At 49.0% G+C, this 22185-nt stretch overlaps 1 protein-coding gene across 1 annotated transcript in view; it reads right to left on the bottom strand.

Annotated features, from left to right (window-relative positions):
• LOC144734506 (mediator of RNA polymerase II transcription subunit 12-like protein) overlaps window positions 1-22185 on the bottom strand; it is a 69375-nt gene that overhangs the window by 24581 nt on the left and 22609 nt on the right. The window contains 15 exon segments of the mRNA XM_078616733.1: window positions 1049-1190; window positions 2032-2256; window positions 2792-2923; window positions 3593-3756; window positions 4052-4195; window positions 4641-4756; window positions 5683-5827; window positions 6742-6930; window positions 9549-9653; window positions 11660-12045; window positions 13073-13202; window positions 14388-14519; window positions 16808-16944; window positions 19708-19807; window positions 20599-20748. Coding sequence (XP_078472859.1) covers window positions 1049-1190; window positions 2032-2256; window positions 2792-2923; window positions 3593-3756; window positions 4052-4195; window positions 4641-4756; window positions 5683-5827; window positions 6742-6930; window positions 9549-9653; window positions 11660-12045; window positions 13073-13202; window positions 14388-14519; window positions 16808-16944; window positions 19708-19807; window positions 20599-20748 — 2397 coding nt within the window.

The raw sequence follows: 22185 nt of genomic DNA, 5'->3' as shown, positions 1-22185 counted from the left end.
TGAGAAACTTCGGTTAGGCAGCAGTAAAGAGTGACGGATGCGAGATCTGCCCGGCCCATAAAAACAGGATTTGGTAAAGTGTCTGATTAACAATGACTGGCGTACAGAGCACACAATCTCAAGCAGTCACGTGACCTCTGCCTGTGATCCGATTGGAAGATTCCAATCGATTTGCCACGATGGATAGCAGAGATCGCATTTGCGAAGATTTGGGCAACGATATTTTTCAACAACTGCTCAGAAAATATTTCCCTAAAATGTCCCTCGAGTAGAATAAAAACGTACCTACCTTGAAAACTAAACAATCACAACAGCCAACGAGAATAAAAACAAAAACAACAACTGCTGGATGGAGGCGATCCTATGATGTTGGCCGTGATAGTTGTTTGAATCTACTTCACAACTTTTCGAGATCACTTGCCACTCATGTTAGCCGTGGCCAGGATTCGAACTCAGGACGTGAGGTTGGAAATCAAATTAAGCTTGTATACTCGGTAAAGTCACGTAGAAAGAGAAAATAATAAATTAAATAATTATAATTTTATCTTTCTACGTGACTTTACCGAAAAAAAACAAGAGTAAATCTTGCAGTCACGAAAGCGCCAAATCAAGTTAAGCTTGTATAGTGCTGCATTGACATAATTAACCCTGTATCCCTTCACTCACCTGGAAAATACGGTCCAAAAACGTTACAAATTAAAAAAAGATAAATTAACCCTTTCCCATTCCGATGACATACATGTACGTCATCAGTTTCATCAACTAAAATCGGTACGTCTTCAGGTCGGAAGACATACCGAGGCTTCCACAAGGCCATGCGGGAGGGCATGTGGCACAGTTTGGCGCAAGCTATCGTGCAGTGCGGTCTTGTCGCTCCGGTTCTCTGCGGCGAGTACAACGCGTTTAAAAACAACTGCGCTACTACGCCTCTCTAAATAAAAATAACGCTGAGCCGCTCGCCCGTTCCCAGATTCGGCGGTGAATGGGGGACCCCCACACCCTGCAACTTGCAGACGTCTCGGGAACGGGAAAGGGGTCAACAACTCACGTCAACGCTGCACAGAAGGTCATTGAAGCCGCAGCCGTGGTTGGAGGAGCAGCAGAGGGCCTTGAGCACCCCCAGCCACTCGGAGCTCAGCGCGGTGCAGCACGCGGTCAGCTCGGCGCACAGGTTCCCCACGTCGTTTATCCTTTGCGAATGAACGCCGACGAAGACCGAACCAAAACAGACGCGTTTCAGAGGCCTGCCAGTAACGGCCACTCCCTTACGAACAGCACCCGATGTACCACGACGACGTACAATCAACCCATCCCCCCAAGGGTCGTCCAATTGGCCTTCCAACCGTAAGTTGCAATCACAATTATCAAGTCCTGAATCAAAAGGGCTCCGTTCAAACTCATTATAAACACTCGCCCCAAGGCCTGATCCACAATACCTTGTTAATCTCGTCAAGGAGTATCAACCATCACGTGAACTCTGGTCATCCTTGCAGCAACAGCGCCATTTGGCTAGCCGTCGAACAAAGACGGTGACCGCATCGCGTGCTCAGATGTGCTTCTGCGGCCGTCTGGAACGAACTTCCTTCCGATATTAGGAAGCCACTGGAGCCATGCACTTTTAAATAATCTAGATTGAACACTCATTTCTTTATAACTGCCTTTTTGCGTTCAGTTTGTTGTCCTTCCCCCGCACCTCCGATTAGTACGGTTGGCTACGTACGGTGCGAAATAAGTTCAAACATACACACATACATCCAAAGTCTTAATCCTGATATGAAACATCAAACAACTAAATAGGAAATCACTCCAACCCCCCCGCTGCTCCTACTACCCCAGTAACGGTACCCTTGACCGGCTTAATTTCTATCACCCCAAAGCTTCCTCCTGTTGTAAACTTGTGTATTTTACACCCACCCAGAACTTGATGCGGTTTTCATCGTAATCGGTTTAACGCTCAAATGAATGAGCTTTAACTGAAACGATGCGGGCTAGGGTAGGGTGGCGAGTGGGGTATACGCCCGGCGAACTCACCGATCCGTATCCTGGTGGCCCGTGCAGATGTGCATGAGCGCGTTGCACACGAAGCTGTAACGGTGGACCGCGCTGTCATGCAGCACCTTGCCGAGCAGCGAGTAGTTGATCTGCGTGTCCGGGTGCTCGATGTAGTCCTGCATGAACTCGGGGTCCCACAGCAGGTTGGACGTGGAGGGCGTCACGCTGCAGTAGATGGTTTGCTTCACCTTGGAGCAGGCGCCACTGCGAACACGGGGAGTGACACCGCCACCACGGCCGTCACATGCTACCGCCAACGCAGCCGCCACGAGCCACTACTGCAACGGACACCACCACCACCACAGCTACAGCTACCACAGTCACTACAACCACCATAACCGATGCTATATCAGTTGCCACCGACTGCTGCATCGGCCACAACAGCCATCACAGCGACCACAACCTCCATACAAAGCCACCACAATCACCACAACCGATGCTCTCGTCAGTAGCTACTGCTGCATCAGCAACAACAGCTGCAACCACCGCCGCCATCACGACCACATCAGATAACACAATTGTCAGGTGGTCGTGTGGCTCTGGGTCAAACACTGGTGTTGGGCAAGGGCTTGTTCAGACGTGCATTTCTCAATCTCCGACTAGCACGGTTGGCTACGTACGGTGCAAAAGAAGTGCAACATCCATCTATACAAACTCCAGTCCCTTGGTTGGAAAGCGTCCCAAACCAACGGCATCGACAGTAAGCCAGGGCGCGACAGCTGCCTTGCACCCTTCTCACCTTAAGAGGTCCCCAAATTTGCTCTTGAGGTGGCTGCAGGACACGCACAGGTCGTAGAGGTACGCGAGAATGCAGCGCTCGGGGGAAGAGCAGTCCGAAGGGTTGGCCACGTGCTTCACCACGCCGCACAACCTGCCGGGGTGCAAATGTGAGTGGGGCGATGACGACAACAAGGGCGCCACGGTGGCGAGATGTTTACTACCTCGCCTGGTATACAGGAGGTCGTGGATTCATCACTCCGCACGGCCTGCCGCGGTGCACAGCGAGTATAAAGATGACGACAACAAGGGCGGTGCCACGGAGGCGAGATGTTTACTACCTCGCCTGGTATACAGGAGGTCGTGGATTCATCACTCCGCACGGCCTGCTGATAATGATCAAACCAGCGTGCAAGTAAACATTCATATTATTTGGTTGTGTGTGCAGCTGTGATGGTGGCTGTACGGACAGCTATGATAGAGGCTATGACAGCGCCAGTATGGGTGATGGCGGCTGTATGGGCAGGTGTGACAAGAGGTTTAAATTGTTGTTCTGACGGTGGCTGTATGGGTGACGGTAGCTGTACGGACAGCCATGACGGGGGCTGTGATAATCGTCGTGACCGTGGCTGTACAGGCAGCATTGCCGGGGAGTGTGATGGTCGTCTTGACCGTGGCTGTACAGACAGCCATGCCGGGGAGTGTGATGGTCGTCTTGACCGTGGCTGTACAGACAGCCATGCGCCGGGGAGTGTGATGGTCGTCTTGACCGTGGCTGTACGGGTGCCTAGAGACTGTGATTGTGGTAGCGGAGCCCTCTCACCCCTCGAACACCTGCGCCGTCTGGTCCGGCCCGAGCAGCAGACAGGCGTGGTAGTGGCGCAGCACAGCCACGATGCACAGGCACAGCCCCGTGGTGTAGCTCCCAGCCAGGCTTGACGACTTCAGCAGCAGCTCTGCCTCCACTACGCTCAGCTCATTCAGCAGCTGCAGCAGACACAGCGGGATGCATGAGAGCAGTAGAGCCGTGCCCAAGGACCGACCCCCCCCCCTTCTACCACGCTCGACTCATTCAGCAGATGCAGGAGACACAGCAGAACGCATGCGAGCATTAAAACCGTGCCCAGGGACTGTCCCCCCGACCACGCTCAGCTCATTCGGGATCACCGGAAATTCTGTGCCCCCTTCCCGTGTTAGGGTTCAGGCTTTGTACCTCGGGCTCTTGTAAAAAAAAAATACAATTCAGCAGGCAGCCAAAGAGGAGGGGGGGGGGGGGCAGTACCTGGATGACGAAGTCGATGAGGCCGTGGATGTTGAGCGAGTGCTCCATGATGTCGAAGATGAACTGGATGTGCTGCACCAGCGGCAGGTGGTATGACGTCCCCGATGCGAAGCTCGTGATCTGCTCGAGCACATTGCTGGCCACCTGATGAACACAACAACAATAATAAGTAATACTTACATTTTATATACAGCGTCATTCAGCATCCTACAACGCTCTACATTAATTACATATAAGGAGCAAATGCCATATAGAAGTGGTTGGCTACGGACGGTGTGAAAGAAGCCGAACAAATACAAAGATCCCTGTATAGCCTGAACGACTGTTGGGGCAAGTGCCGTTAGCAAGTGGCACCTACGACGGCCGGCACGGCAACGCGAGGTGGACAACACCACGCCTGTCCGCCTTTGTCTGCCCAGTGGCGATGTTTTTACACACCAGACTAGGTACACATTTGAGGCCGAGTCGACCTAGGGGAGGCCCAGGACCTGCTCAGATAATCGAACTCGTGTCGCCAGGTTCGTAGCAGATGTTCAGTCGTACACACCGCTGGCCACCATGTGTGTCATGTGCTTGTGCCAGCGCGTACCTGCGAGGTGACCTGGTGCTGGTCGAAGTAGGAGAGCTGTTGGAAGCGAGAGAAGATGCCTTCCAGCGTCGGGAAGGATTCCGGCTTACTCCTCTTGCTCTTCTGACTCTCCTCCCCTGTAATGGCACAACTTCGGCTCACATCCGCCACGCTGCACAGTACCGGCCGACAAGACCACAGCTTGGGCGACAAGGCACAGCCAATTCGGTACGACACAAACCAGCTGTTACAAAAGCTGAAAATATACAACCCAGCTGACATGACACAGCCCAGCTGACAAAGCATGACATGGTGGTTATGCACGACTCACGTCATAAGACATGTCCATCTGACAACACACAGTCATGCTAAAAAGCGTAGCCAAACAAATGACAAAGCATTACAAAAGCTGGTTGGGTCGGCATGCCCAGCCATCACACAAACTCTGGTCATCCTCGGAGCGGCTTTTGGCGAACCACTGAACAAAGACGGTCACCGCATGGCGCGCTTTCAGATGCACTTTTGCGGCCGTCTGGAACGCCCTTTCTTCCAATATTAGGAAGCCATTGGGAGCTATGCACTTTTAAATGATCTAGATTGAAAACTCATTTCTTTGGAACGGCTTTACGTGTTTAGTTTACTGTTCTTCCCCTGAACACTTGCGATTGGCTACGTACGGCGCGACAGGCGGCCAACAAACGTACGTACAGCCAGTTGACGAGACAGGTGTTCAGAAAGACGAACAGGCCACAGTCCAAAAGAGCCACAGTCCCGGTGTGACGCAGGTAAAGTTCAAAGTTCATTTATTAGGTGTGAGCCATTCGGCTCTTGAATCGGGTGCAACCGCAACAAACAAAAAAACATGAACAAGAAAACATCTTAAAGTGACTATGTGCAAACAGAAAATCCAAGGAAAGACAGCAAAATATTGCAGAAAAATCACCGTACACCAACCCTGTGCAAATATCCCAGTGGGATGCAAGTCAAACAACAACAACCACAAGACAACTTAGCGATCCCCGGCGGTGCCGGTCACCCTGCAACCCCCCTCTCCCCCCCTCACCGGTCTCGGCCGTGCTCTTCTTGTTGAGGATCTTGAGGATGTCGCGGGTGATGCGCTTGATGTGGTGCCGCGCCTCGTCGCGCTGCCGCCCCACGCCGTACAGCACAATCAGCCGCTGGTTGCACTCGTGCACCGACGACTCGTCCTGCGTGCGTGGGACAGACACACACACGTGGTGTAGGAACAGTGTGGTGGAGGGACGGTCAGCGTGGCTCACCACATATCTTTTGATTTTAAACACGGAAGGACCAACACCTCGGCCGTGGCAGATCACTGTTATAATTCAGTGGGCTCACATGACATTGATTTCTCCAAGACAGAGGTTCTTTGCGAGCCATCTGGCTACCATGAGAGGTTCGTTCACGAGGCTATTCACATATACAAACACAGAGACAATTTCAACCGAGAAGATGGATTCTGGCTTAGCAATCATTGGAAGGATTTGATAATCCATTTCGGGTCTTAATTGATTGTGTTCACGCTTACGGTGACTTTCAGACCACATTCCATTTTCTGCTCCCCCCTCCTCTTTTCCGAACATAGATGGACTCTCGATTTAAAGCTTTCGTGACTGCTGGGATTCATCTTCTTGGCTCTTTCGGTAAAGTCACGTAGAAGGGAAATAATAAAAATAAAACATAATAAAATACAATTCTCACGACGTTTCGGCCACAACCCAAGCAGCCGTCCTCAGGTGAAGAACAGGTCTGTCGGAAAGACAGCGTCCTTTCAGACAGAATTGTATTTTATCATGTTTTATTTTTATTATTTTATTATTTCCCTTCTACGTGACTTTACCAAGAACATAGATGGACTCGTCCATCTGGCCAACTGCCAAATCGCTGTCCGTGGTGCTGACTTTAGGAAAAACCGCCACTTTTTTCAAATTTTCTTGCTGCGGATTTCACACCAGTAGACGCTTGCTTGTGTTGCAGTCGAAACGTCGTGAGAATTTTTTTTATATTAATATTATTTTATTATTTCTCTTCTACGTGACTTTGCCGAAAGAACCAAGAATATCACCACATACCGTTGGTGCAAGCGGGATCTCCAGCTCACCTGCACAATGGGGAAGTGTAGCGCGTACTGCAGGTGGCGGGGCAGCTCGTGCGTGGGAGGGAAGATGGGGTCCAGGGGCTTCTCCTTGCGAAGGGGCTTGTCCTCTTTGGTCTGCGTGGGCTTATCCGACGCCGGACTGGGCTTGGGCTCCGAAGCCAGCGGGTCCGTGTCCAGGGGAGAAAACATCTCCTTCCCATGCACCACCCGCACAGAATTTCAATAACAAGCCCTTGAAGCCGGACTTCCAGTAGGCCAGAATTGTGGGTACGCCCGAGATTTATGAAAAAGAACCCCTCTCGTAATGACCACCCCCGTTAACGACGGCCCTCCATAGAGCCCAATGTGTAGTGACTAGTGTAGTGTTTATTCGTGTATGTAGTGTAGTGCATGATAGTGTAGAGTAGAACCCCTCTTAACAACCACCCCTGTTAATGACTAATCGCTTAATGACGGGCCTCCATAGAACCCAATGTGTAGTGTATTTTAGTGTATAGTAGTGTCATGTTTAGTAGTGTCGTGTTTAGTAGTGTAGTGTATAGTAGTGCAGTGTATAGTAGTGTCGTGTTTAGTAGTGTAGTGTATAGTAGTGCAGTGTATAGTAGTGCAGTGCATAGTAGTGTCGTGTTTAGTAGTGTAGTGTATAGTAGTGCAGTGTATAGTAGTGCAGTGTATAGTAGTGCGGTGTATAGTAGTGCGGTGTATAGTAGTGTGGTGTACAGTGTAGTTTAAAGTAGTGTAGTGTATAAGAGTAAGCGACTAATCGCTTAACAACGGGCCTCCATAGAGCCCAATACCATTCCTCTGCTAACGACGGGCTGTTTAAGGCACAGTAAATATCATTTAATGCATTCATTAACCGCGCTCCCTTTAATATTACGTGTAAAAATGCTGTAAGAATCGTTATGCATTCATATAAATTGCTTAATTATTATAAAGAACGCTTTTTGGGTGAAAAAGGGTCACGTTCGATGCTATCGGAACGAATTAAGCCTTTAACGTGTATTTACAACACTCGCTTAACGACCGGTTTCGTGGAAACCAATTAATGGCGTTAAGAGGGGTTTTTCTACTGTGTCGCTCGCATTCCTCCAGTATAATTACAGATTCTGAAATACTGTCAATAAATAAATACATAGAGAAAAACATAAACTTATAGGAACACTGTTCCCACACCAATTAAGCTGCTGGGAGGAGACCGATTGTGTATTTATATGGAATTTGGCAAAAATGCACACTTTGATGCCATACTCATCCCCTTGGTGTTTGTAATTCGATATATAGTTTTACTTTTAAGTTCATCTTATGAACAAAATAAATGCATAAAGTCTGTCGGGATACCTCTGCGGCTCTACGCGTCCAGTGAGCCTCAGACTTGTACGGTGGCGAAATGTTAACTAGCTCGCCTGGCATACAGGAGGTCGTGGGTTCGATCCCGACCCTGGAGGCTATATATATTTGGAGTTTGCATGTTCTCCCTGTGGTCACGTGTATTTTTCTCCTGGTCATCAAGTTTTTCCCTCCAAAATTATAAAAGTGGATTTAGATTATTTGGGTGATATAAGTTTCCGCATAAGCCACTTTGGCGGGCTATCATTTATTGCTCAGTGGGCATTAAATGGTAAAATAAAAATAGTTTATAGTTTTTTTTCACAGCCATTTCACGGTGAGTGTACGTGACGAAGTTTAAACTGTATGGCAGTGTGTTATTTATTATTAAATTGTAAAGATATAATTGTAAATATTTAGTGAATTCTTATTAAGTCTGAATGCAGTACCTAATGTTGTTATTACTTATCTAAATATAATGGGGGGGTTTTCTTTGCAATTATTTTACGACATGCAATACCAACCCGGAGGCCATCTGTGGTAATAAAGGGCACTAAAGGATGAATTGCAGAAAGTTCTTACTTAATTAAATGAAGGAGTTAATCAATTAAGCCACGTGGTAAATAAAAACTGTGATAGACCTAATAAAATAAAACACATTTTGTGCAGTCACTCATTACCGCAGCCGAAAATAGTGAGTTCAATTTTGCAAGTACAGTAAAACCTTGGACTGCGAGCATAATTCGTTCCGGAAACGTGTTTGTAATCCAAAGCACTCGTACATCAGTTGTGATCACGTGACGCTCGGCAGACAAAGCGTACACACGTACTACTCGTATTGCAAGACCTCGCTCGTTTATCAAATTAATATTTATTGAAAAAATTTGCTCGTCTTGCAAAACACTCGCAGACTATGTTACTCGCAATCCAAGGTTTTACTGTACAGTAGACACTCGATTATCTGCGTGTGGTTTGTCCAATTTGTAGATTTTCCCTTAAGACCAAATAAACAATCTAAAAACAGCTATACATTGTTATTCTTGTAAATGTGTATTACAAGTCACGTGCTTAAACAGAAGAAATATGTGCTCCGGTTAATTCGAAATCCATGCGAGTCCCTCTACAGTACAGTAGTTGCATATCTTTACAACAGTGGGCGGAGTTTGATTGACGTCGATTGGCACGGCTCTGCTATCGACTTAGTGGGCCGAGTCTTCTGCGCGGGAGCAGGAACGTGTTGTAACTGAGCACGCGCATCGATCGGTCGATCGTTAGTATTCATTATGAATCAAAAGAGCAAAAATCGATATCGTCAGTTATGCTTCAAAAACCACTAATTTAAGCCTACATGAGTGTTTTTAGGCATAGACATGCACGGGTAAATGGATATTTGTGGATTATCCACAATTCAGTGATCCGCGGCCGTCCTCCCAGCCATAACACGGATAATCCAGAGTTCTACTGTAAAAATTAAAACATACCATGAAGTCAGTCGGGAACTCAGCCTTGTAGTCGCTCTTGTCCAAATCATCAAAGAGAGTCGTTGCCCCAGAGTCCATTTCCATGGACTCAACCATACCAGACTCCTGGCCAAAAACACACCAGATATCCGCATTCATTTCGGTATCCATGGACAACAATGGGCAGACGCCCCACGTATATGTTGCGCCATAACCAAGGGGGCAGCCGAGAGAGTGAGCGGGAGGGGTGGTGGTTAACCTGGGGTAAATCCCCCCCTGGGTACCCCATGACTGGAGAAAGAGACCCCAGACCCCCAAGGGGTGGGGGCTAGGGGCCAACGGTTCATTCCCGACCCTTCCAGACTCTTCTGGAAGGTTCGAGGGAAGGTGTGGCTAGGGGCGGGGTAAGCTCCAACTTGTGTATAAAAGCCGGTCCTCTCAACGGGACCGGCAGTGTTTGTCCACTCAAGACCCGAAGACATCTGAAGATGAGACCAGCACCCTGGGACCCTCAACCGAGGCTCTTGTCAGAGCCGGGTTGCAGGGGACCAGCGGTGGGACCCGTACTCTGGCTAGGTCGGGTCAGTCTAGCCTCCCCTAGCTCTCGTAGCGAAGGACCTGTCAGAGCGTAGCCTGGAGTCTGTAGGGCACGCTTGAAGGGAGGATGTACCTCTCTTAGGTTATGGGGTGACGGGGCCGTACCCCGTAGTGTTACAGGGGCCATAGCCGCAAGTCTTACGGCTATTGGTATTGTTATCGTTTATGGTAATAAATGCGTTGCCTCCAAAAGAGAAGTCTCGCTCCACGTTTATACCCACAACATGTACATCGTAACTGTTGTTGACATTTTCTCGTCACAAACCGCCGGTAGCAAAATGAAGACTTTTCTATGGAATTCAAAATGGTCCCGCCCGCCCGGCCTCTCTCATCTCTACTTTTCTGAGCCAGTGACAGACATTCCATAATTCTCTGACAGAAGAGATGTCCGTCAATAGACCAACCACCACTGACTTCCCAGAGAAGTGTTAATTATTTAATCAAACCCGATCCCCGAATTGTCATCTCCATGCTTGAGCACTTGACCCAACAAATTGTCGGGGCAAGTGCTGTCAGTGAGCACCTATGAAAGCCGGGCCCAGTACACAAGGGGGTGGGGGTAGCCAACAACATGCCCGGCCACCTTTGACTCCAGTGGGGATTTTTTACACATCGCACCGGGTACTCATTTGAGGCTGACTCGACCTAGAGGAGGCCCAAGACCAGCTCAGATAATTGTCACCAGTGTTGGCCATGAGCAGGAATCGAACTCGTGTCGCCAGGTTCGTAGCGCAGCGTGCTTACCGCTACCCGACTGCTCCCCACCGCATGGAAAAGACACACACACCCAAACGCATTTATTTTCATAAAATATTAAATTGCCTTTCCCCCTTCACTTAGCTTCTTCCTCCATTATCTTCCCCTCCCCAAATAAAAGTACAAACATATCCCGCTTGCGGTGCCCACTTGGGTGGGGCAGCGAGCCCAATCTCCCCCTTCTCTAAAGCCAGGAGCACAGAGTTCGTGACCTCTGTCCGCAGAGTTTCTGTACCCCTCCTTGCGCCGCGGCTGGTGCTCTGTACCTGGCTCTTGAGCTTTGGGTAATGACCGAAAGGATGAGATCACGGGTACGAGGGGCCGAAATGAGGTTTCTCCGCAGAGTTTGCCAGGCTCACTCTCCGTGATCGGGCGAGGAGCTCGGTAATCCGGGAGAGCCTCAGAGTCGAGCCGCTGCTCCTCCGGATCGAGAGAAGCCAGTTGAATTGGTTCGGGCACCTGGTAAGGAAGCCCCCCGGTAGACTCCCCCTGAAACTCTAGTGGGCACGTCCCACTGGGGTGAAGACCCCGGGGCCGGCTCAGGACACGCTGGCGGGACTATGTCGCTCAGCTAGCCTGGAAACACCTGGGAATTTCTGCGGGAAGAGCTAGAGTCCGTCGCCAACCAAAGGGAGGTCTGAACCGCCCGACTCAACATGCTGCTGCCGCGACCCTCACCAGGACGAGCGAACTGAGAAACGAGCGACTTAAAAAAAAAATCACGGTGAAACAACTGCCAAAAGAAACACCGGCCACCTGCCCGACCACTCAGACCTCACCTCCTTCATGTCGGACGAATGGTGCTGGGAATGCTGCATCTTTCCCGAACCGTCGGGCACCGTGTGGGGGTGCGGCGACGGCGTTTGATGCCCGGCTTTCCCCACGGAGCCGGAGCAGACCCCTAAGTTGCCCCCTCCTCCTCCTCCGCCACTGCCCGGGCCCCCCCCAGACGACGACGAGGTGGAGGCGGCGGCGGCCGCCGCGGCTGCTGCGGCGGCGGTGGCAACGGCGGCCGCGGCGGCCGCGCCGCCCCAGGCGAGCTCGCCGCGCGAGATCAGCGTGCACATGTAGCCGTCGTGCCAGAAGACCTCGGCACGCATCAGCTCGCAGAACAGCAGCACCAGGTTAGAGAATTCCATCTTCTCGCTCTCGTTGCTTGGGTCGGCTGCGGAGGGAAGGCGACCATTTAATTTTTTTTTAAAGTACGGCTCGGGGAGGTGTTTTGTTGTTGTTGTTTAATCTTACAGTGCTCTCAAGGGGTAGAGTGACAATCACTCTAAAGTTGAACACGGAGCTGTGGTCAACAACATTTTTATAGCTTTTGCAGACCGTTTAAAGATTTTCAACGCTGAACCTTTTGGTTGTCACCAACAAATAGAATGAACCCAGTCACCTAAGGGCTTGACAACAGGAAAGGGCGAAAGTGGCGATTTTTTTTTATCGCAGTTTCTGAGCAAGTTGCAGGGTGGGGGGTCCCCGTTCACCTCTGTATCTCGAAATGCACTCGCGGCTCAGTGTTAATTTTATTTTGAACATAATAGCGCCACTGTTTATCAAGACATTGTACTCGCTGCAGAGAACCGTGGTGACACGACCGCTGCACTCGATGACAGCTGGCACCAAACTGTGCCACACGCCCTCCTGCATGGCCTTGTGGGAGTCTCGGTACCGATAAATTTATTTTATTTCATCATTAGATCTCCTTTGCCAGTACCAAAATATAGTAATAAGGTTTTCCCCCTTTTTTTCTGGCAACAAAACTGAAACTTTTTTACAAGGATCCATGTCTGCATTAACCACAATACTTGCAGTCAAAATGCAAACAAAAACACGCTATGATAATTTATGCATTGTCCTGGAAACTGATTGGTCCACACCAAGGGACGGCTTTCTTTTAAGGACAATGCAAATATTATCATAGTGTGTTTTTGTTTGCATTTTGACTGCAAGTATTGTGGTTAATGCAGACATGCATCCTTGTAAGAAGGTTTCAGTTTTGTTGCCAGAAAAAAGGTGAAAAACCCTATTATCAAGTTATTTTATTGTTTCATTTTGACGATGTACACGTACGTCATCGGAATGGGAAAAGGGTTAAGCCGTCACGGAGACACACAGCACAACGTCAGCGAGCGTCACAACTCCGTCACGTACGGAGGGTGTGCCGCAAGCGGCAGACCAAGCGTGCGGCTCACTTATGATGGGCGCCTGCGTGTCCAGGAAGCGTAGCAGCACGTTCTGGAAGACGGGGAGGCTGGCGCCGGCCAGCGAGCCCGACGAGATCGATTCCTTCTCGTCCAGCACCTCCGACTCACCGCAGCGCTGCTTTGGGCAGTAGAAGTTGGGTGTGGAGGTTGGGTGGGATGGGGGGGGGATTTGAAAACCAGCCTCCACAGAATGTTGGCAGCATGCTTAGGCTGCGCCGTGTCACTTACACACCCGGCCAAAGCAATTACTCCACTGCTACGTGCCTCCGATTAGTACGGTTGTCTATGTATGGTGTGAAAGAAGTTCAACATACATACACACTGCTTGCTCACGGTCTAGGAGCCATCGGTCGGAGCACGTCCCACGTAACGCCAAAATGTCATCACCAAATTTTGCCAACTTCCCATCACCGTGGAGCTCCGATGCTATTTCGCGATGTCCTCGGAGTACTGGGCTAATTGAGGGGTGGGGTCCCCGGTTTATCCGTTATCTCCACAAAGACACAAACCTTTGAGCCCGCTTTACACTTTGAGTGCAGAACAATTCATATTATTTTACAACACACGCGGTGTGTAATATTAACTTAAAAATTTCCAAATAAAAAATTATTTGCTTGGTCTGGACGTAATGTGGCACGAAAATGTTTATACAGTACTAAACTGGCACGTGGCATTTCTGAGAAGCATGCAGACACGGCAAAGAAACAATTCGACTTTGCTGGGCATGCTATTCAAAATTTGACCTTCAGGAGTGTGATGTACCCTTTATAAAAATAAACTGTTGGGGTCTCCCCAAAATACTGTTATATGTGGGATACTGTATGTTCAATCAACATTATTTCGAGAATAAGGTGTAGATGGAAGCGCGCTATGGGTGTACGTCTCGTGTTAGTCACAGCACAGCACTGTGTACGTATGTATGTAGAACTTCTTTTGCACTGTACGGAGATAACCGTGCTAATCAGAGGTGTGGGAGGGGGAAGGACAACAAACTAAACACAAAAAGCAGTTCTAAAGAAATTAGTTTTAAATCTATATTTAAAAGTGCGTAGCTCCAGTGGCATCCAAATATCAGAAGAGCATTCCAGACGGCCACAGAAGCGCATCTGAAAGTTCGCGATGCGGTGACCATCTTTGTTCGACGGCTAGCCAAAAGGCGCTGCTGCTGCTGCTGAGAGGATGACCGTAGTTTGCGTCACGGTTTATGCTCCTTGACGAGATCAGCAAGGTGTTTCGGTTAATTTGTGGCAAGCACTTTGTGTGTGTAATGAGTTGCATGTCTGGTGGGCCGCCCTCAACTCACATCGGCCTCCAGCTCCGCCTGACGCTTTTCGAGAAGCCGCGCGACCACCAGGGCGCGGTGCTTCCCCGATCGCTTGCAGCTGACGGCCCATTCGCAGAGCAGCGTTACGATAGCGTCGTCAGGCATAGCCACCTGGCAGACACGGGCGTCGCGCGATTTATAAACACGAGCGTACAGGCACACCCTCGCACAGCAGCGATACGATAGCGTCGTCAGGCATGGCCACCTGCCAGAGACGGGCGTAGCGCAAGTTGGGGGTAGTGATAGGGGTTGGGGTAGTGATAGAGGTTGGGTAGTGATAGGGGTTGGGGTAGTGATAGGGGTTGGGAAAGTGATAGGGGTTGGGGTAGCGATAGGGGTTGGGGTAGTGATAGGGGTTGGGGTAGTGATAGGGGTTGGGGTAGTGATAGGGGTTGGGGTAGTGATAGGGGTTGGGGTAATGATAGGGGTTGGGGTAGTGATAGGGGTTGGGGTAGTGATAGGGGTTGGGGTAGTGATAGGGGTTGGGGTAATGATAGGGGTTGGGGTAATGATAGGGGTTGGGGTAGTGATAGGGGTTGGGGTAGTGATAGGGGTTGGGGGTAGTGAAAGGGGTTGGGGGTAGTGAAAGGGGTTGGGGTAGTGATAGGGGTTGGGGTAATGATAGGGGTTGGGGTAGTGATAGGGGTTGGGGTAGTGATAGGGGTTGGGGTAGTGATAGGGGTTGGGGTAGTGATAGGGGTTGGGGTAGTGATAGGGGTTGGGGGTAGTGATAGGGGTTGGGGTAGTGATAGGGGTTGGGGTAGTGATAGGGGTTGGGGTAGTGATAGGAGTTGGGGGTAGTGATAGGGGTTGGGGTAGTGATAGGGGTTGGGGGTAGTGATAGGGGTTGGGGTAGTGATAGGGGTTGGGGTAGTGATAGGGGTTAGAGTAGAATAGGAGTTGGGGTAGTGATAGGGGTTGGGGTAGTGATAGGGGTTGGGGTAGTGATAGGGGTTGGGGTAGTGATAGAGGTTGGGTAGTGATAGGGGTTGGGGTAGTGATAGGGGTTGGGAAAGTGATAGGGGTTGGGGTAGCGATAGGGGTTGGGGTAGTGATAGGGGTTGGGGTAGTGATAGGGGTTGGGGTAGTGATAGGGGTTGGGGTAGTGATAGGGGTTGGGGTAATGATAGGGGTTGGGGTAGTGATAGGGGTTGGGGTAGTGATAGGGGTTGGGGTAATGATAGGGGTTGGGGTAATGATAGGGGTTGGGGTAGTGATAGGGGTTGGGGGTAGTGAAAGGGGTTGGGGGTAGTGAAAGGGGTTGGGGTAGTGATAGGGGTTGGGGTAATGATAGGGGTTGGGGTAGTGATAGGGGTTGGGGTAGTGATAGGGGTTGGGGTAGTGATAGGGGTTGGGGTAGTGATAGGGGTTGGGGTAATGATAGGGGTTGGGGTAATGATAGGGGTTGGGGTAATGATAGGGGTTGGGGTAGTGATAGGGGTTGGGGTAGTGATAGGGGTTGGGGTAGTGATAGGGGTTGGGGTAATGATAGGGGTTGGGGTAATGATAGGGGTTGGGGTAGTGATAGGGGTTGGGGTAGTGATAGGGGTTGGGGGTAGTGAAAGGGGTTGGGGGTAGTGATAGGGGTTGGGGTAGTGATAGGGGTTGGGGTAATGATAGGGGTTGGGGTAGTGATAGGGGTTGGGGTAGTGATAGGGGTTGGGGTAGTGATAGGGGTTGGGGTAGTGATAGGGGTTGGGGTAGTGATAGGGGTTGGGGGTAGTGATAGGGGTTGGGGTAGTGATAGGGGTTGGGGTAGTGATAGGGGTTGGGGTAGTGATAGGAGTTGGGGGTAGTGATAGGGGTTGGGGTAGTGATAGGGGTTGGGGGTAGTGATAGGGGTTGGGGTAGTGATAGGGGTTGGGGGTAGTGATAGGGGTTGGGGTAGTGATAGGGGTTAGAGTAGAATAGGAGTTGGGGTAGTGATAGGGGTTGGGGTAGTGATAGGGGTTGGGGTAGTGATAGGGGTTGGGGTAGTGATAGGGGTTGGGGTAGTGATAGGGGTTGGGGTAGTGATTGGGGTTGGGGGTAGTGATAGGGGTTGGGGTAGTGATAGGGGTTGGGGGTAGTGATAGGGGTTGGGGGAAGTGATAGGGGTTGGGGTAGTGATAGGGGTTGGGGTAGTGATAGGGGTTGGGGGTAGTGATAGGGGTTGGGGGAAGTGATAGGGGTTGGGGTAGTGATAGGGGTTGGGGGTAGTGATAGGGGTTGGGGTAGTGATAGGGGTTGGGGTAGTGATAGGGGTTGGGGGTAGTGATAGGGGTTGGGGGTAGTGATAGGGGTTGGGGGTAGTGATAGGGGTTGGGGTAGTGATAGGGGTTGGGGTAGGGCTGGCCGTAGCTGGGGGGGGCGGGGGTAGCAGTAGCAGGATGGGCTCAGGTTCATTCCCCAGACCTTACCTCCTGACCGTCCTTGCTCTGCGGGGAGCAGAATATCTTGTTGTAGAGCGAGTCGAGGCAGCTGCTGGAGTCGGAGCGGTCAAAGCAGTGCTTGTCAAGCTGCTCCAGGGTATAGAGGACCTTGCTGATGGTGAATCCTGGCAAACGGCAGTGATGTGAAGACGGAGATGAGCACAGGGTCACACGCAGACCCCGTACAGTCATACGCATACACGCACTGGGGTTGCTGCGTTATCATTTTTAGCAATTATGAAACAACATAGAATATCAGAGTTATGTTTTTTGTTTGCATTATGACTGCAGGTATTGTGGTCTATGCAAACATGACTCCTTGTAAAAAAGGTGTCAGTTTAGTTGCCAGATAAAATGGTAAAAAAACAATCATCATAATTATTTACTGGCAAATGAGGTTCCAATGGTGTAAATGCTTACCCCCAGCTCTCATACTCTGATGGTGCATTGTCTTTGAGTTGTGCGCCTTTTGGCGTCATCTGGTCCAACACCATGTGAGACTAGGCTCTAAGGAAAGCTGTCTCGGGTGTGGACCAATCAACTTCAAGGACAGTGCATACATTATCAGAGTTATGTTTTTTGTTTGCATTATGACTGCAGGTATTGTGGTCTATGCAAATATGACTCCTTGTAAAAAAGGTGTCAGTTTTGTTGCCAGATAAAATGGTAAAAAAACAATTATAATATAGAATAGGTTTTACCCGTTTCTGCAATAAAACAGGTGTGTTAAGATGTTCAAAGACCAAATACATTCCTTTTGCAAGACATCAAAAGTTTGCATTAACCACACATTGTTTTGCCACGAGTATGCCTTGATCCCTTGAAAAATGTATCTATTTGGTATTTAAACATCTTAACACCTGTTTTATTGCCAGAAAGGGTAAAACCTATTCTTCTCTATTCATCATTCTAGATAATGGCAAAAAGGTCCCATAGATATAATATCAATTTCCGTGATATCGTGATATCTGTTACTCTTAATTTTGTTGCTGGAATTCGACTTTGAATTGTTTGTGTTTTTGTGCTGCATTTCCAGTTCGAATTAAGAACGGTTCTTCAACTGCAGTTCATTCAACTTAAAACGATTTCAATATATTTTTTTGCAAAACACCGTTAACAAGAGGATCGCGGTATAACCGACCACATTGTTGAGCATACATTGTACATGAATTCTAGATTTGAAGCTTTCGTGACTGCAAGGATTCATACTCTTAGGTTTTTTCGGTAAAGTCACGTAGGTAAAAAATAAATAATAAAAATAATAGAAGAAATAATATAAATAAAATAATAAATCACGACGTTTCGGAGGCAACACAAGCTTCCGTCTTCAGGTGGAACCGTCACAGCACAATTGCTGTATCAAGCAAAGAGAAATCTCAAGAGACCCGACCTTGTATATATACTGGTTGAGGGGGGAGGAACCAGTATATATACAAGGTCGGGTCTCTTGGAATTTCTCTTACTTGATACAGCAATTGTGCTGTGATGGTTCCACCTGAAGACGGAAGCTTGTGTTGCCTCCGAAACGTCGTGATTTATTATTTTATTTCTATTATTTCTTCTATAATTTGTATTATTTATTTGGATAAATTATTTATTATTTATTTTTTTCCTACGTGGCTTTACCGAAAAAACCTACGAGTATTGTACATGAATACAGCCGACGGCGTAGTGTGTGCGCGACAGCTGGCGATGACAGACGAGGCCTTTGCGTGTAAGACGCTTGCCGAAGAGTGATGTGGCAGCAGTCGGCGAGAGGACGGTGTGTAACAATTCACTCATCTGACCGTGCCCGTCCAGTGCTCGCCGAGCTGCATTGGCTTCCGGTGGCAAAACTAAAACATTGTAAGGTCTAGTAGTAGGTTTTTACCCTTTAAACTGGTACAAAACTGACACCTTTATACAAGGCATCATGTTTGCAATAACCACAACACAAGTTGTCAAAATGCAAACAAAAAGAAACAACTCTGATAATGATAATAATATGCACTGTCCTTGAAGTTGATTGGTCCACACCCGAGACAGCTTTCCTTAGAGCCTAGTCCCCATTGGTGTTGGACCAGATGACGCCAAAAGGCATATCATTATCATCATCATCAGAGTTGTTTCTTTTTGTTTGCATTTTGACTGCTTGTGTTGTGGTTATTGCAAACATGATGCCTTGTATAAAGGTGTCAGTTTTGTACCAGTTTAAAGGGTAAAAACCTACTATTATATTTTGCCACTGGTAAAGGAGGTCTCAGTGTAAATTGTAAGGTCTCTTTCATTACGCACAAAGTGCTTGCCGCAAATGAACCGCAATACCTCGCTGATCTCGTCGAGGAGTGTAAACCATCATCACGCGAACCTTGGTCACATCCTGGCAGCCGTGGCTTTTGGCTGGCCGTCAAACTAAGACGATCAGTGCATCGCGCCCTTTGAGGTATGCGCTTCTGCGCCCATCTGGAATTCTCTTCCTTCCAATATTAGGAAGCCACTGGAGCTATGCACTTGTAAATAATCTAGATTGAAAACTCACTTCTTTAGAACTGCTTTGTGTTTAGTTTGTTGTCCTTCTCCCGCACCTTCAATTCGCACGGTTGGCTACGTACTTGTGCGGAAGTTCAACAAACTTATGTACATTTGCCAACAACACATGGACTCAACCATGCGTGCGAGATATTTTACTATTTCAGGTGTATTGCCACTTTCATGCAAATATTACTTTTCTGCTCATGGCAGAAACTATACAAATAAACTAAGAAAGACGGTACAAAGACGACACCGCCAACGAGATTAAAAACAGTTTCTTGGACAGAATTAAGATGTCAGATTGTGATAATTCATCAAACCGTGAGTGGGCGGGTGGGCGGGTGGGTGTAGAGGTGAAATGTAACACGGCCGCTCACCCGCGGTCGACTCCTGGCACTTGTCGAAGGACCAGCGAACCTCCACGGCACGACCTCGCTGACGGATCTGCTGCTCGACCTGCCTCAACCTCCCACGCACCTACATTCAGCAGCCGCCGTCGGCGAGAACACATGAACACCATTGCACTCATTGTACAAAATGTCCTTGATGTTATTTATCTTGTAAATCTTATTTTGTATTGTTTTAGTTGTACCACTGATATCACTCAATAACACATTCCAGCAGAGGGAGCTGGTAGGAACGTTGGGTTGCTCGGTCAATGGCCAGGGTCAACGGCGGCGTGGTGTATTTCGCAAATATGCCCGACTGTGAGGGTGGGCACAAGCCGGCGTGAGTAGGTTAAACGTTGAGTTTTATAAGGGCATCACGGGGTGACCAGCCCCTCCCCACCCAGCCCCACCCCTCCCACCCCACCCCACCTTCCCCACCCAGCTCCTCCCCACCCTCCCGACCCAACCCCTCCCCACCCTCCCCACCCAGCCCCTCCCCACCCTCCCCACCCAGCCCCTCCCCACCCTCCCCACCCAGCCCCTCCCTGCACGACGGACTGACACAATAATCCCCTGTGGGCTGGTGTAACCAAGAGGTTCCTACCAGTATCACAAGTCAATTCTAGAATGCACAATACAATGCCGCACTCATTACAGCACAGTTCTTGACTGGGACTTGCACTGGCACGTGATGTTTCTGCGCAGCGTGGAGATGCAGCTAACAAACAGCGAGTCAGAATCAGAATCTTTATTTACACTGTTAGAATCCGATGAGCAATTAAGCTCCTTTTCACAAATGTCTAGTGAGCATTACCGTGCTTACGAATGTCAGCTCTTCAATTGCTGAGCATGGGGGAAGGGGGGGGGGGGCAGCAGCACCTGCTGGTTGAAGGCGTTGTTGCCCCCGGGCATTGGCAGGCTGGAGGGCGCAAGGGGCAGCAAGTCGAGCGGCGAGCCCGGCGTGTTGGTCTTGCTCTCGTTCTGCGAGTAATTCCACACGAGGGCACTGGGGCAGCACAGAGTCACCGTCTGCAAGAGAAGAAAAGTGCGGGGCGGCGGGTTCGGTTGTTATGGAGTGTCGATAAAGGGACGGGCAGATGTGTGCAACAGCTGACGAAGGCAGCCGGAGTTGCTAATAAAGTCAGACTCAGAATATTTATGCTGGAGGAATCCGATGAGCTATGAAGCTCTTTTTCACAGATTTCCCAGTAGGGGCGGGTGAGAACGTCACAACAAACAGTACAACTAAATTACGGGAGTGCAAAGTACAAGAACGCGAAGGCAGCAAAGCTGACACTCCGATTGAACGGAGATCTCGAGAGTAGTTGGCTGATGGGACTCGGCCAGGTCACCAATGAATGCACATAAAATCACAATTACATTTATTTGCTTATTTGAGCTCTGTGAAATAAAGATTTGGTTTGATTGGGATACGGCAACGACTTTTTGCGGACAGTATAAAGACAGTCCCGTAGCAAGAATAAAGTGGCTCACTGGAAGGAGTAATTTTTTACATTATCTTTTCGTAATTATTCTTTAACACATTTATACTATTGCACATATTGTCCGTAATGTATGTTCTTAAACAATGTATTTTGTCTGCAAGCGTGTCACTCCTGAAAGAGTATCTAAAATACTCTACAGACACATGTGACTGCATGAAACACAGACCACAGAGCGTCTATTGGTCTGCAGGCACCTTGTGGGGGCTAAAGGCCCGGCCACCACTGCCGCATCATTACCATCATCATCAATCGTGTGCCCGACTGCTGGATAAACAAATGACTGTGGTGGCAGCACACGGGAAAAAGGAGACGTCAAATACACCTTTGCTCTGGCATCTCGAGATGCACCTACAGGGGAGGCACGGCATAAACAATCAATGATGATGATGGCGACGATGACAAGGAGGTGCGCTATTATCGCGCGCCGCATTTCCGAGTAGAAATATCTTGGACTTGTGACACGCACACATTGCATAACTTGTAAAAGGTAAATAAAAAATATTTTTTTTATCGGCGGTTGGTGAGGCTTGCTAGCAAGATATGGTTCCAAATCCCACGACGTTCGCTCAAATAACACTCATTAGCGGTGACCTGCGCTGCCCCGTAAGACTATCACAGAGGATGATTAATAGCATCCGCTCAGAAATGCAACATGAAATGTCGGTTGTGCAATAAACACAAGACAATGGCAGCTGGATTTTTCAGAGTACTGTACGCCTTCCGCATTGCACGCCTAACGAGCGCTCTCGCCTATGCTGGCCATTACAAATGTGTGCAAGTAATTTCACGAACGGCTTACGGAATTTTTCTATTAAACCCGGTATGGGTTTAAAAGAAACACATCATTGCCTTTGGATGCACGGCTTGGCGTGTAAAAAAACAAATACTCCTTTCGAATGCAGTCTTCACACATTGTTTCGTCGATATCGTTAAATCAGCTCAAGCGTTCTGAAAATCACAC

Source organism: Lampetra planeri, chromosome 51 (assembly GCF_965212315.1).
Source record: "Lampetra planeri chromosome 51, kcLamPlan1.2.h2, whole genome shotgun sequence".
Taxonomy (NCBI): Eukaryota; Metazoa; Chordata; class Hyperoartia; order Petromyzontiformes; family Petromyzontidae; genus Lampetra; species Lampetra planeri.
Note: the sequence above shows the minus strand (reverse complement) of the source record. Positions and strands in the feature narration are given on the sequence as shown.